This window comes from Elgaria multicarinata, chromosome 1 (assembly GCF_023053635.1).
Source record: "Elgaria multicarinata webbii isolate HBS135686 ecotype San Diego chromosome 1, rElgMul1.1.pri, whole genome shotgun sequence".
NCBI classification, from domain to species: Eukaryota; Metazoa; Chordata; class Lepidosauria; order Squamata; family Anguidae; genus Elgaria; species Elgaria multicarinata.
In genome coordinates this window covers 196,051,026-196,066,809 of record NC_086171.1, presented here as the reverse complement: position 1 = coordinate 196,066,809, position 15,784 = coordinate 196,051,026, and the positions used below count along the sequence as shown (strand labels likewise).

Here is a 15,784-nt window from a genome sequence, read left to right as displayed (position 1 = left end):
TGTCATACTTATAACCTACAACCTGGCCAATCATAGATTGTTGATTAAAAGCAGAAGCGAGGAGTGTGTGGAAGACCCGTGCAAACCAGGTGTCAGAATAGGACTGGAAGACTCATGTTCAAGTTCCCACTCAACTATGAAATTCACTGGATAACCCTGGACTACTCATCTCTCAGCTTAGCGTACCCCACAAGTCCTTTTGAGAATAAAAAAGGGGGTGGGGAGGGAAAAGAACCATGGATGTCAGCTTGAACTCAATAGAGAAAAAGTGAAATATACATGTAATTAATAAATAAAATTCCAGTCCAGATACACATTTTTAGAAGTAACAATGCATCCAAGAATGTACTGTTGCCCCCTCTCCAAACAGCCATCAAAACTGAGATGTGCAGAATATGTGCACACACACACAAGGCACATGCCAAATACAATTCTCTCCCCCCGCTCCATGGAAAGCGGTGGTATAGCTGGGAGATATCATCTGGAGGCATGGGGCGGGGTGCTATAAGTATGCTGATGACACCCAAATATATTTATCTATGTCTTCAACAACAGCATCAGCTAAGGATAGTGTGTCTCCTCTGAATGAATGCTTGGAGGCGGTAATGGGCTGGATGAGGAAAAACAAACTGCAGCCGGATCCAGGCAAGACGGAGGGGCTTACTGTCAAAGGCCACAGCCTGGGTTTGGAGATGTGTCAACCAGTTCTGAATAGGGTTCCACTCCCCCTAAAAGACTGTGTTTGCAGCTTTGGGGTGCTCCTGGATCTGTCACTCCCAATGACAGCCCAGAAAGATGCAACAGCCAGGAGTGCCTACTATCAGCTTCGGCTGATATGCCAGTTGCACCCCTTCTTAGAGTTGGAAGACCTAAGGGCAGTAGTGCACATTCTGGTAACATCGAGGCTCGACTTCTGCAATGCGCTGTACATAGGGCTACCTTTGTACCTAGTCCAGAAACTTCAACTAATTCAAAATACGGCAGCCAGGTATTACACCAATTTTAAAATCACTTAACTGGCTGCCAATTAGTTTCCGGAAGAAGAATTAAGTGTTGGTTATTACCTTTAAAGCCCTACATGGTTTGGGTCCAGGTTACCTGTGGGATCACTTTCTCCCATATAATCCACCCCGCACACTCAGGTCCTCTGGGAAGAATTTACTTCAGTCAGCCAAAACTAGGCTGACAACAATTACCCAGAGGACCTTCTCTTCTGCGTCTCCCAGACTGTGGAATGGCCTGCTGGGAGAGATTCACCAACTTAACAGTCTTTCCTAATTTAAAAAAGCTATAAAGACTAATCTCTTCTGCCAGGCCTACTCTGTCAAATTTTAAGATGTCTGGCTGTTTTTTTTTAATAATGTATTAGTGTTACATGTTTTTAATCAGTTTTATGTATTGTACCCGCCTTGATCCAGAGGGAGAGGTGGATAAGAAATAAATAGATTATTATTAAGCCAGCCACCAACCCATGGGGAATGAATAAGCATTTACCTCAAACCACAGATAGGGAGGCAGGCAAGAAATTGTATGCCACAACAGCATCTATGCCACAATGTAAGATAAAAGAGATAGTGATCCGGTTTGCATAACCAGGGCAGCCCACTGTGAACCTTGGATAATCCTAGAACCTTTGTGTAAACCCATGACATAAGGGTTTGTATGACACAACAAGCTGCAGTGTGTGCCCGCCAAGGCTTGCATATTCAAAATGGCAGCCAGCAGGCATCATGAAGCCCTGTGGGTTAACTAACCCACAGTGGCTTGTTGTGATGTGTTAACAGGCCCAGTGTTTCAAGCAGCAATCAAAAATTTAGACGCCATCCAACACGATTTCATTTCATGCTACCAGGGGGCGGGGGGGGGGGGGATTGAGTTAAATCAAAAGTATTTAAAACAGACAGAAAAAGGGTTAATTTAAATCATGAATTAAATCAAGTTTCCCACTGAAACTTTCAGATATTTCCTGAACAATGCAGCAAATCTGTTACTAAACAATCTTGACTTACAACCTTAAGAGTATTATTTCCATTCTTTCATTCTTGCAAGCAGGCTTTGCATCTCTTTGTTTCACTATATATACACAACGTATAAAGATATGTGTGTGTGTTCTGCATGCTTTTCTTTGACTGTATATATTTGCTGCATGCTTTTCTTTTTTATCTAACCATAACCCCTCAAAAGGAAATTAAATGAGCTATTAAAACCTTTAAAAGGATATTTTAGATTTGGAAAAACTGCAGAAGGGTTACAACATCTGAGAGAAAAGGCAACGGAGGGGAGATGGTACAAAGGTGTTCAAAATTATGGATGTGCAGAATGTGGTGGGAGATTCAAGACACATAGAGGTACTTCTTCACACATCGCATAAATTATGGAATTCATTCTCATAAGATGTAGTGATAGCCACCAGTATGGATGGCTTTTAAAGAGGATTAGACAATTTCCTGGAGGATATGGCTATCAATGGCTAATAGTCCTGAATGGCAATATGCTAGCTCCAGTTCAGAGGCAGTATGTCTATTTATATCAGTTGCTGGGGGAACAGGAGCGGGAGGGCACTACTGCACTCATGTCCTACTTGTGGGTTTCCCAAATACAGCTGGCCAGCCACTGTAGGAACAGAATGATGGGCTAGATGGACTTTTGGTCTGATCCAGCATGGTTCTTATGTAGGTCCAAGTAACCACAGCCTACTTCCCACATATACAATTAGTAGGATAAAGACAATTTGCATCCCAGCACCTATGTTGCTATCCTCTGGGTCCTATATTAAATGCCCCTCATTATTCCATACTTTTCCTCACAAGCCACTGCTGCCTGCCTGCCAAAACCTCTTCACCAGCATCACCACCTGACCAACCTTCTGCCAAATGCACACCATCCAACTCCATGGGCTGGATTTAACTTTGTTATTGCGTCTGCAGAACAGATACTGCTGGCAAATGGGGACTTCCACTTCTGCTCCACCCCCTGCACATGAGGAGATGGAGGATGTCTGTATCTATCAGCAGTAACTGTTTTGCGGAGAAAATAAGGAAGTTGGACCTCAACAACCTGTCTTGAACATCAGCTACTTTCCCCTCCTCTCCACGCTCTTGCTTTGGTTACCATCCTGCCTGATGGAAGAATTCTGGAAAACTTAAAAGCTTACACAGCATTTTTATGACATAAGAAACTTTAAGGAGCCATGTAGTCCAGTAGTTTGTTCACACAGTAGCCAACCAGCTGTTGACCAGGGACCCATAAGCAGCTCAATAGCACCCTCCCACCCATGTCCCCCAGAAACTGATGTACACAGGCTTACTGATCTGATACTGGAGCTAGCACACAACCATCAGGACTAGTAGCCATTGATAGCCTTCTCCTCCAGGAATGTATCCATCCTCCTTTTAAAGACATGCAAATTGGTGGCTATCACCCCATCTTGTGGTAACGAATTCCATAGTTTAACTATACACTATATGAAGAAATACTTCTTTTTACCTCCCATCAATCAGCTTCCTGGGATGACCCCGGGCTGCAGCATTACGGGGGAGGGGGGAAATGTCTCCCTTTGAGTTGGTGCAACAGGTGATATGGAAAAAAGTTAGCAGTGATCAAAAATAGCAAGAATAGCATTTAAGTGGTAGGAAAACACCTACCTGAGGGCAACCCATACATTACACTAGAGATTTGTTTTAATTGAAGTCCAAACATGTTTCTTATATCCTAACAAAGCTAAGATGACAAATACATGTACAGAAGTATGTTTAAATTGTTGCTGGCTGGCTAAGGTAAACTGATGCACCCAGAAGCTCCTATATGTGTGTGCTCAAATTCAGAAATAACCCCTTCTCAGCTCTCCACTTTAAACATTGTCTAGTTCTGACATTGGTGCTACACAGTAGTAAAGCTTAAGAAACAGGCATTAACATTTACTTAAGTAATTTTAACACAATTACTTAATGAACACAAACACTTGATAGAAATAGAATTGATTCAGGTTAAAACTTAGTTGATACAGACCCTAGAATTAAGATGCACCACATGCATATTGTTCAGCAGTCAATACTATGAGAAAGTTTTGCAACTTAAGACTGAAGCTGTAAGACCAGTTTGAGAAAATATCCATAACAGATTAATGAAATGTTCAAAGAAACAGCAAGTAACTCCCATGAAGTTATTGGCCTTGCATAAGTAACCTACAAACTACAGTACGGCTTAGTTCAGACAACAAATTTCTCAATGGTGGTTTTATAACTCCACAGTGGAGTTTTTACACCACCATTGAGAGAAGTGTTGTCTGGAGGGAAAACTCCTCCCCACGGTGGAGTTCCTTTACAACTGTCATGTTGTGTGGAGGGCTCTGTGGAGTTTTCCGTTGCATTGACTTTTCCCACTGGCTACAGAGTTCTCTGGCAAAAGCAGTGAAAGGAGCGAGTGCCGCTCTAGGAGAGCCGCTGGGATTGCAGCAATAACTCATGGGATACCATCAAAAGGACTGGGGGAAGCGAGAGGGTGAAGGAACTGCAAAATGTTGAGTTGCTTTTTACTCAACTCCACGTGAATCCACAGTCACACAACAGTGGCGGTTGAACACGTTGTGTGGTGAGTACCTCCTAAAAACTCAACCGTTGAGTGGAGTTTTTCCACTGTGTAGAGAAACGTGTTGTCTGAACTGAGCCAATGTGTTGTCTCCTATTTTGCCTGTTTCTAATTTGCAAGAACATGAAATTGCTGCTTATTTCAAAGTATTTTGGCCATTAAAAATCGAAGTGCACTACCCTTTGCTCACTAACACCTTAGTTAATCCCATATTATTAATACAACAAAAGGAGAGAATTTAAAGTCAGTCACTATATTCCAACTGAGCTTAAAAGCATTTAAATATAAGGAACTCGACACAAATAGTCCTTTTCTCTGTATATTCACTAAAGCCTACATTATCTAGCAATTAGGTAGAACACATGAGTCATTCTGTTTTGTCACACCTCTAGATCACAAAGCAAATTTAAAAATATACTTCCGTCACATTAAGAGAAGGGAATTATAGGCTGCTTCCAGACATGCTTTTACTCTGCAATAGCCGTGCTTCTGTTCAGGCATTTTTTTCCTGGGCATTCACATGACACAGACATCCAGTTGTGGCCCTCTTGTAATCTCTTAGTGATTCTTCCATCTTTTGGAAGAAGGGGCACTAGTTCTGGGTTTTCACATAACATAAAAACAACCCAGGATCCAACAACCCATACTCAACCCATGTTGTTATTACATGTGAACCAGGTCATTGTGTACCAATTCTCTGCTTGAAGCTTACTTTATTTTGGTAATGGACATTTTCCCCATCCAGTTTCACCATGCTTTACTGTTTGAAGGTACATACCCAAGATGATACAGTAGATTAATTATCTCCTGCTGCACTTATCAGAGTGACTTACGAATGACAGATCTTCAAGAGATTGAGATTTTCCATTTTAGTGGAAATTCTCATCCACATCAGTTGACTATAATACAGAACTTGGAATGGTACTACTCTACTATTCTCAAAAGCTAAAGTTCTTTGGGTGGTATAGAATTGCAGTAAAATAATAAATAAAAGTCCATGTGGAATGCAAGGGTCTAATCTTAGGTACGTGATGTGATATTTTACTAGAATTTACTGGCTTGTAGTGATAAGCAATGTGCGTTGGTGGAGGTGGGGTCAGCTTTATGATCTTGGTAAAGAGTACTGAACTAACTGGGAAGTTTAGGATATATGAACAAGCTGGGCTAGGGACGTATTTAGTGCTTTAACCAACCTGGTGCCTTCCAGATTCTTTAGACATCAACTCCCATCAGCCCCAGCCAGCATAGTCAATGATCAGGAATGCTGGTAATTGTAGTCCAAAAACATGGAGGGCACCAGTTTGGGGAAGGCTGCTTTAGAGGAACTGAGGGGGCATCATTAAAGAAAACAACAGGAAAGAGTATGGATTAGGGCAGTGGTTTCCAATTAGCTAAGTACTGCGGACCCCTTGTTTTTCAAATGCCAAGCCATGGACCCCCTACTTTTGAAAATTTTGTTATCTCTATGGTAGTGAACTTGCCAAGTAATTTTTTGGAGAAAATAAGGGGTAGCCCCTAATAAGCAAAGGATTTTAGGTATACTAAAAAACAGACCATAAAATCTGTGATATTACCACGCAAAAATGACAATGATTTAGTTAAGAATATAAAAATGAATTTAATTTTACTAACGTCTAGTTTACAATTGAACAAATTATGACATGTTTGGCAGGTACTAAGCCTAAATGTGATGGGAGAAATCATGCCTCTTTTTGTCCCCAACAATCCCTTCCACATCCAGTTCAATATTTCCTACTTTTAATCTCAAATCTGGATCAACTTCTAGCCGATTTCTGTGCTTGTTCTTCATATAACAAAATGTCAAAATTGTTTGTTTACAAAGATATGTGGAACAAAAGGGAACTAGATGTTTCAAATCTTTTTAACCTAACTTCTTATAATCAGGAAAAACCTTCACCCAGAATTGGTCCAGCGTATATTCTTTGAAAAATGATTTCAATGAACCATCACAAGTCACGTCAGCAAGTGCATCTTGCTCTTCCGCAGATAGAGTTGTTAGTTGTATGTCACCACATTCAAAAGGATTCCTTATCCATGAGTTTTCAGGATTTGGTGCAGGGAAGTAATCCCTGAAGCTAGTCGCTAAATCACGCAGGTGCTTTTGTGAATGACGTCACCGTCAAAGCAAACGAAGCGCGGGAGACAGTGTATTTTCTTTTATTAAAGTGCAGACCTTGCAGAGCTAATATGTGAATGGTGTCACGGACTCCCCACAGATCACCAATTGGGAACCACTGGATTAGGGGACTGCATTTATTTTACAATAAATCAAAAACACTGATTCACAAGTATTATATGTTTTAAGGCTCACTTATCTAAGAATAAGGAAGGAGACTCTCCTTTGCATATCAAGGATGTTAGCTATCTTCTGTAAAAAAGATTTTAAATATAATGCATAGTAATTCCTTCCATACCAAACTAATAATCAGAACTATAGCCAGCCACAAGGCCAAAGCAGTACATGGAAACATCTCCACTGATAATTAGCTAGTAGTAAATGAGTGATAAAATGTTTTATTACAGCCACAGTCTATAGTAAGACACATCCTATTACTCAAGAGGCCATGGTGTAGCATAGCTCACCTATTTAATTTGTGGCATGTGGCTATACAAATAATGAAAAAGCACTTTAATCTACAACAACGTATAGGGTGTGTTCACGGAAATCACCCCAGGATAAGCATTTTGTATGAACACAACTAGCCTATACTTTTTCTTATGCCAAATTAGAGGCACTCTGAACATTCCAAAAATGTCTAATGTGTAAGACAGCCTATGATTCCCAAAGATTATTCAGAACACAATTTCCGTATCTCCACCTATACTCAAGTATCTGTTTTTCCGCTCCTACCAGGAAGGTGTTCACAGTCTGGTAAGTCTTCATGCTACCCTGGGGATCAGTGCCAGAGCTACTGCTAAATTTACATGGCTGAACAATTCAGGGGCTAAAGGAAACAAAAGGCTGTTTCATTTAATCAAAACAGCATCTCCAGCACCCCTTCTCCACAAGAGATTTGCAGTAAGTGCTTTAAAAATGTTCTGACGTGTAATCAGGTTAGAAACACAGACTCAAAAAAACAAAGTCCTGGCAGTTGGTGGCAGCTTTTGAATATTGTAACATCTCTCTCTCTCTCTCTCTCTCTCTCACACACACACACACACACACACAGATAAAGTGTTGCATCAAGTAACAATTGTATTGTACGCTGCAGGACATGTGTATTAATGAATACTTATGCCTGGAAAGGAATGTGTTAAAACACTCCTTTGGCAACCAGGTACTTCATATAAATCAACTGCAAAACTTTTTCAGACTATGCACAAACATAGGATAATACTCGTTGAAGGAGTAACTATAGCCACGCTTCTCAAGTACTGTCAGAAGCACAAATTCCTGGTAGGCCATATGAGATCTGTGTGGTTGGATAAAAGTAGGTATCATGAACACAAGGAGCAAAGGTGGGGCAGAAGTGATGGCAAGGGCCAACACAAACCTACTCAAGATCATTTCCTATCAATTAATGCTAATCATGAATAACTTACCTATCAACCCCCACCCCAATTCTGTAATCAACCACAATGAGATTAGAACTGCCATTATACACTTGTTCACACTTTGACAAAAGGGTGAATACTATTTTACTGATTTTTAATCACCAATTGTAAGTACAGCAGCATTGTTAATAGGTAACTCATGGGCATTAAGTCATTTTCTACTAGTGCCTCCCCATAAGTGCATTTTTTTGCAACGACTCACTTTACTCACCCTTATTACAGAACATTATTCAAGAAATGAAATTATCACCTTCTTTTAGATTCATGTTCCTTCTACCCTTAAATCCCAAATAAACATCGCCTAACATGCTATTAGGAGCAGAGAATAAAAATAGAGCAATTATACAAAGGCTGAGATTGCTCCAGGGCGGAAAGAAGAATAGTATGGACAATTTCCTTTCTCCCTCCCCCCCCCCCCGCATTTAAGTTTAAGGGCTTCAACTTAAATGGGGGAGAGGGGCACAGACGGACAGGAAAGGGATACCCCCAGCGAGACAAGAGAACATGCTTAACATTGCTTTTTCTTCTTAGCATGTAACCGTACCCTCTGTACTTCGTTTCTAAAGGTGCTGGTGCTCCCTGCGAGTTGCTGCCTCTATCCCAACCCAAAGTACCTTCCTACGCTCTCATTCAGGGGTATGGTGTTGTGGGTGGCTGCAGTTGCTCAGTCCTGACAAAGGTCCTCTGCACATGCTCAGATGCATTTCCCCTCTACTATATATACATTTTTGCGAATGCGAACAGGTATCGAGGATCAGCGCTGAGTTAAATGAAACCCTGCCCACCGATCCCCACCCCAAACACCCCGCTTCCTTGGCAACCTTCTCCCCCCTCCCCTCGCCCAAGGAAAACCAAACAGACAACGAAGTGGGGGGAGGGGGTTGCTCGTTTCCCCTCAGTCTGCGCCCCTTTCCTCCATTTAAGTTGAAAACCTTGGAGAGAGGAAGCCTGGGCGCCGACACGACTATCCTATCCCAGCTTCCCGCTTTCGCCTCAGAACCGCTTCAGTCCAGGCAAAGGACCGTTCGGGATGACACCCACCTTGCTCTTCACTTCCATGGTGCCGAGGCCGCGGCTTCCCACTCCACCGCCTCCGCGTTGGACCCGGTTCATGCCGCGGGGGAGCCCGTCCGCCCCCCGGTCAGCTCGCCGATGGGAAAAGGAGCAGCTCCGAGCGCAGCGGCCGCTCCTCAGCTCAAGCTGCCGCCTCCCGTCTCCGTGTGAGGAGCCGCCGCTGCCGTCGCGAGCCCGACCTCACAGAATGGGGAGGGGAGGGGCCGCCCAGCAGCCTCCTGGCACCTGCAGCTCCACCAGAAGAAACCGGGAAGGGGAGGGGAGGGAAGGAGGGGGAAACACAGAGAGGCAGAGACACGCATGCGCGCCGGGAACCAGAAGGAGGGAAAGCCCCGACGCACCTGCGGGCCCGAGCGCGCATGCGCACCTGTTGCTCGGGAGAAGGAGGAAGGCGAGCAGGCACCTGCCGTCGCAGGAGGGATGGTGGCCCGTGAACGCGCTTGCGCGCGCGGGGAGGCGATGGCGACAACAGAGGAAATACCTGCTGGGCTGGATTCCAAAGATAGGGAGAGGAGGACGCATGCGCGCCTGGAGTTGGGGTGTGTGTGTTTTTTTTTAAGCAGAACGGCGTTTGACTTCAGTCTGGGCTAAGGGAGAGAAGGGGAGTAAATGGGTTGTGAAATTCCTCGTGGGGCAGGCGCCGAGGAAGAGGAAAGCGCAGCGTAGATTGGGCAGGCGGGGTGGGTGGGTATTGTACAGCTCGGTGGGAGAAGAGAAAGAGGCGTCATTCCAACCCAGCAAAAGGACAAGATTAGAAGGAATTTGTAAAAGTACAAGGAATAGTCCCCGCTACTGTGCAACTAACATGGTTACTGGATATATCGTAATATATTGTATTTATTTGTTCCGTTTGTTTCCTCCAAGGAGGACAAGGTTCTCTTTATCCCCATTTGATCCTCACAACAACCCTGTAAAGTAGATTAGGCTGAATCACTGAGTGAGGTTTATGACCGGGCTGGGATTGGAAACCAGGTTTCTCTGACTTTTGCTGAGTTCGGACGACACGCTAACCAATGTGCTGCACTCCCAGAGTGCAGGACACGGAATAACGGGCTCAAGTTAAAGGAAGACAGATTCTGGCTGGACATCAGGAAAAACGTCCTGACTGTTAGAGCAGTACGACAATGGAATCAGTTACCTGGGGAGGTTGTGGGCTCTCTCACACTGGAGGCATTCAAGAGGAAGCTGGACAACCATGTGTAAGGGATGCTTTAGGGTGGATTCCTGCATTGAGCAGGGGGTTGGACTCGATGGCCTTGTGGACCCCTTCCAACTCTGCTATTCTATGATTCTATGAATGGTGGTTTCCCATTCTGTTCCTATTACTCACCCACCTCCAGTTGATTACCGTGTTGTCCGAACTCAGCTTTTAACTCAGGGTGGGTGGCTGCTGTGCCCCATACCAAGAGTGAGAAAGGGGTTGATGGGGAAAGAGAGATGGGGTGGCAGCCCTGGCTGCTACTGATATTCAGCCCCCAAAAGATCACCCGCAAGAGAGTGCAGCCCTCACCCCTGTAATTGCTGCACTGTAATTAAGATCTGAAACAAAATACTGCTTAAAGGGGAGCAGAAATATCGAGGAGAAGACTCAGTAAGATTAAAAGAGAGATAGGAAACCATCCATGATCGGGTTTAGGATAAACTCTGCAGAGTATATGTTGAGATTGCAAGAATAGACTATTTGGTAATTATTCATTATTTCTAAAATGACTTGTAAGGCTGGAGGCTGTGGAAGGAGGAATATATGTTTGTGCATTGTGTCTCAAGGCCTTCTTGTGTACAGGGACATATTAAACCACCTGCGGATCCACCAGCAATGAAAGCCCGTTCCTCACTATAACTTCAGCTGTAAGTGTAGGTCTTTTGCTTTGCCACTCCTTCATTTGGGGAAGTCATTCACTTTCATGGCAGAGAATAAATGGGACATTGGGGATGCAGTAACCCTGACAAATCTAGTGTAGATACTTGACCCAGTGAAAAATATACAGCTTTATGGTGTTTAAATACAATTGTGTGTTTTCTTTTTTCACAGAATGATACACTTGGAAGGAATCTCAAAGAACATCTAGTCCAAGCTCCTCCTAATGCAGGAAATCCAATATTTTATACCTTTATTTTGATATGCTATTTATGCTACACTACATGTGTATGTACCATGTAGTATATTTATTTTTGTATAGTATTTTTCAGTACAGTGAACAGCGGTTAAACGTAGCTTGAAATGGCCAATTTAATTAGGATGCATAGTGTACAGGATGAAAAAACCTTCAAGCTTAGTTATTTTCTCATAGTAAGCCAGCAAAATCTTTTAATGATGTGGGGTTGGGTCGGGGATGTTTCATCGAGGATAAAGCTATTAATGGCTACTAGTCATGATGGCTATATATTACCTCCAGTATTAGAGGCAGTATGCCCTCTGTATACCAGTTCCTGGGGAACATGCCGGTTGCGTAGTGATAATATGACTGCTCTCTTTTGTGTCTGGTCACTCTAGTATAGCTACTGCAGTTTTAACTGTTGTGATGAAGAGGGAATTTCACTAGGTGCTGCATGCATACAAACGACAGATGCTGAAATTCCCTTTTCAATACAAGTGTTAAAGATACAGAAGCCCTGTCCTCTTTTCCATATGGCCACCTTACTGTTGCACTCACCTGCTGCTTTTGGGCTTCCAATAGGCATCTAGTGGAAACAAAATGCTGGACTTTTTATTAAATCCACCATGGCTCTGGTTATATTATGTATGGTAGACATTCCGCAATGTATACTATAAGTTCTTTTGGTGGGGGAATGTTTTCTGGGGTGATGATGTTTGCTTTACAGTTAAACAATAAAGACTCTTGTTCCCAATTCCACTCAGGTGGCATTATTATAGGACCTAATGACATCAGCCTCAGCATCCCAAACTCATTTACCTGCTCATCATCCAACATGATATATGCTATTGCCTGCCAGCAATGACTCTCTGCTGTCTACGTAAGACAAACAGAACAACCTCTACTCTAGGGGTGCACAAAGTTTTTGGCCCCAGAGAAAGTATCAGGAGCCTAGTGGGGTGGCAGGGACAGCATATGCATGCACATTCCATTCGCCTTTGCCCTAGCAGCAACAGATATTGGTCTTACAGTAACAGTATCTGTTCAATGTTGTAGCATCAAGGTGTTGAACCCCAGCCACCCCAGAGAGGAAAACCATACACTCTAGTAAAGGGCTCTGTGGTTCCTGGTGTGGATGCCTTGTTCCTAAAGTGTCTTTGGGTGTCCTAGGAAGCTGTGCTTGAAGGTTCCTGCCTGCATCCTAGGATGTTCCAGGGACACTCTAGGAATGAGGCTGCTATGGCAGGAACCATCAAGCCATTTTTTTACAGTGTTTTGTTTCTCCAGGCTTTTTTGGCAGTGGCAGATGCTGTGGGGCTGAGAGCCACCAGAAAGGGCTTGGTGGTTGCACTACAGCAAATCTAGGATAGTTGTGGTATCACCAATTCATGCTGTTGGTTGCTGGTAGTTTTTCATACATTTAAACTTTAATTGAATTGCCACAGAATGTGCAGTTTGTATTTCTTTTCCATTTTAACTCATGTGTTTATAATTGTTTTCTTCTAACTCCTTGTTGGAACCAGACTTGGTCATACTTAAAGAGTGGATCTATTGAAATCAATGGGATTTAATTTAGTCATGACTAACTTAAGTCCTATTGAATTCAGTGAATCTACTCTGTATGGCTAAGTCTAGATCCAATCCTATATATACACACACCTGCCAATTTATGATGACAGTCTCTTCAGGAAAGCTTGTGCTACAGTTTTTAAGGTGCCACAAAATTCTTTATTTTTTCTGCAACAGACTAGTATATGTCTATTTGTCTGAAAGAGTCTTGTAGCATCTTACTGATTAGAAATTTATTATAGCATAAACTTTTGTACGCTGGCATCTACTTTATCAGCTGCATGAAGTTAAGATTTAAAATTAAGTTCAGCAAGATTCCTGTTAGACTGTCCAGAAACAGCTTTTTCACATGGCTTAAGCACTATTCCACTTTAAAATGTTGAAGCAAAACAAGTGAACATATGGAGAACATATTTGAATGGTTCCTTTAATAAATAAACAGTTTTATTGGACAACAATTAAAGAGCATGATTAAAAGCAATTGGGAGCTGCAATCCTATGTACACTAGTTTGGGAATAAGCCCCATGGAACTTATTTCAAGTTAAATATGCATAGGATTATGTTGTAAATATATTTACAAAACAAATATTTTGGCTTTTAACTAGTTTGTAGGTTGGTCAATGCCTGGACTCTCATTTCAAGCAAATCATAAGCCATTAAATCTATCGAATGTTAAGAGAGTTTAGGAAGCAGGGAATCAGAGCTCCGATTCCATTCATTTTTGGATTACCAGCATCTGTAAGAGAACAGCCAGGCAGTTTCTGCTTTTCTTTTCCCACTAAAGTCTGCTGGATGGTGCAAAGGAAAAATGGAAAATGAAGGAGATCACAGGCCCCATGGGGAGGATTTGCGTGTCGGTTCAACGGACTTGCTTCTGAGATGGAAAAGCTGGGCAGCTGAGCTCTGGGTACTTAAACCCATCATGTGGATGGTTTTATCACTACAGATTTATTAGGTTTCTATGAAGGAAGTTTATTTCTCCCCTTGCATTCCTAGAATCGTTGGAGTTCCAGATAAGGAGGGTGTGTCCAAAAGGTTTCTTGAAGTCAGCAAGGTACATTTATCATGTGAAATCGCTGGAACCAACCTACCTAGTCAGAAATTATTAATCACTAGTTGGCTTGTGTCTCACAAATGACTTGGTAGGCAACTAAGGAAGGAAAACAAACTCAGATGGTAAAGAAAGAGGCAGGTCTCCTCATCTTAGGGGCAAGCACAGGATTAGGGAGCTATTTTAGTCGCAAGCTCTGCGAAATGCATGAGTCAGACTTTACTCAAAGGATTTTTTTCTTCACTGCCCCCAAAGAAAGGAATGTTATATAGAGTCAGATGGGAAGGTTTGCTTTTTACTCCTGCTGCTAAAATTTACCATGGTGGTTCTTAAAAATAATTTCTGTTTCATTCCTGTTGCGTAATATGAATATTCCCTCAAGAAGACCGCAATCCTATAATATTTAACTGGGAATAAATCTTATTGAATTTGATGGGACTTCTCAGTAAAGATTATGCTGTAAATTTCAAATACGTGAAAAGGGTTAGATTCTTCAGTAACATTACTCCCATGGAAGTGAATATAGGAGTGTAGCCTTAGGTTTCCTAACGTAAAAATTAATAGCTTAGCTATTGAGGAAATCCAGGACAGCCTGGCTCACTACCTGTGGCCACCATTAACCAACCCAAATATCCAGCACTGTGCAAAGTTGATTATTTGAACAACTGTTGGTTATCATGACATGTGTTGGGCACTGTTGAGTATTTTGTCGCAGTTGGTTAATTTTTAGCAACTACAGAGTCCCCTGGCAAGAGCGACCAAAACAGTGGCTGCCACTATAGTCCAGCTGGCAGAACTTGCAATGGGTGATGGGATACCAGTGGGAGGACTGAGGGGGGGAGAGGGGGTATGTGTCAATCAAACACATCATTTCCTAATAGTCAACTCGATTCTAGCCTCAATCCACACCATGATTGTAATCATATCATGTGGGGAGTACTCTCTCAATAATCCACCATGGAGTTGACTATTAACCCACCATTGACTATTGTGTTGTCTGAACGCAGCCAATGGGACCCTAGTTCAGAATAGACATGCATAGGATTGCACTGTTAATCTGTTGGGGTTTTTAAACTGCTTTTTTGCATTAAGGTTTTTTTGTTGTATAATTATTGTAAGCTGTCATAGAATTTTATGATGAAGGGAGTATAGAAATTTGGCAGGCAAGGATGGGGGAAGTCCCACAGTTATAGGAAAACCCTGGCAGAGGTTATATGCTCAATAAACATACTTCCAGTGCAAATTGTTTAAGTGGCTTCTGATCTCATCAATAGGTTTTCAAGCATCCTTTAATAATTGTTAAAGTTGGTGAAATTTGTACAGTTTTTTAAAAAGCCACACATATCTTTTTCTCTATCAACTTCCTGCCTTTTCCTCATGTATAATTTATTTGTATATTCTGTACAGCAGCAAGTACATTGTTGGTGCTATATAAATAATGATGATGATGATGATGTAAGTTAAACTATGTACTGGTCTGAAAGGGCAGTATGAAAAGGCAATCAAATATGTATACATTGAGCTAATAACAGATTTCTAGGAACCTCCTATGAATCTCTTGTTCTCAGAGATCAGTGTGACAGAGAAGCAGTTCGTGTTCATAAATGTGAAGAATGTAGTCTCTCCTGCATAACCATATGAATACTCTTCATTCCTTTGCAATGATTCTTCTAATATTTCAACATGAAGATCTATAAAACTGAATATGTTCTGAACATTAGGCTATAATCCAGAGGTTCCTACCAGTGCAGCACCAAAATAAGTACAGAGATAAACAGTTTCTGGATTATAGCATCTAGGGCTTGATCCAGATGAGCTCTTTGAGGATAG

At 42.2% G+C, this 15,784-nt stretch overlaps 1 protein-coding gene across 1 annotated transcript in view; it reads right to left on the bottom strand.

Moving 5' to 3' along the window:
* Positions 1-9,335, bottom strand: part of PARD6B (par-6 family cell polarity regulator beta) — a 29,005-nt gene extending 19,670 nt beyond the window's left edge. The window contains exon 1 of the mRNA XM_063146218.1: positions 9,205-9,335. Within this exon, the coding sequence (XP_063002288.1) occupies positions 9,205-9,276 (72 nt within the window). The 5' untranslated portion in view covers positions 9,277-9,335. The remainder of the gene's footprint in view (positions 1-9,204) is intronic.
* Positions 9,336-15,784: the final 6,449 nt, after the last annotated feature.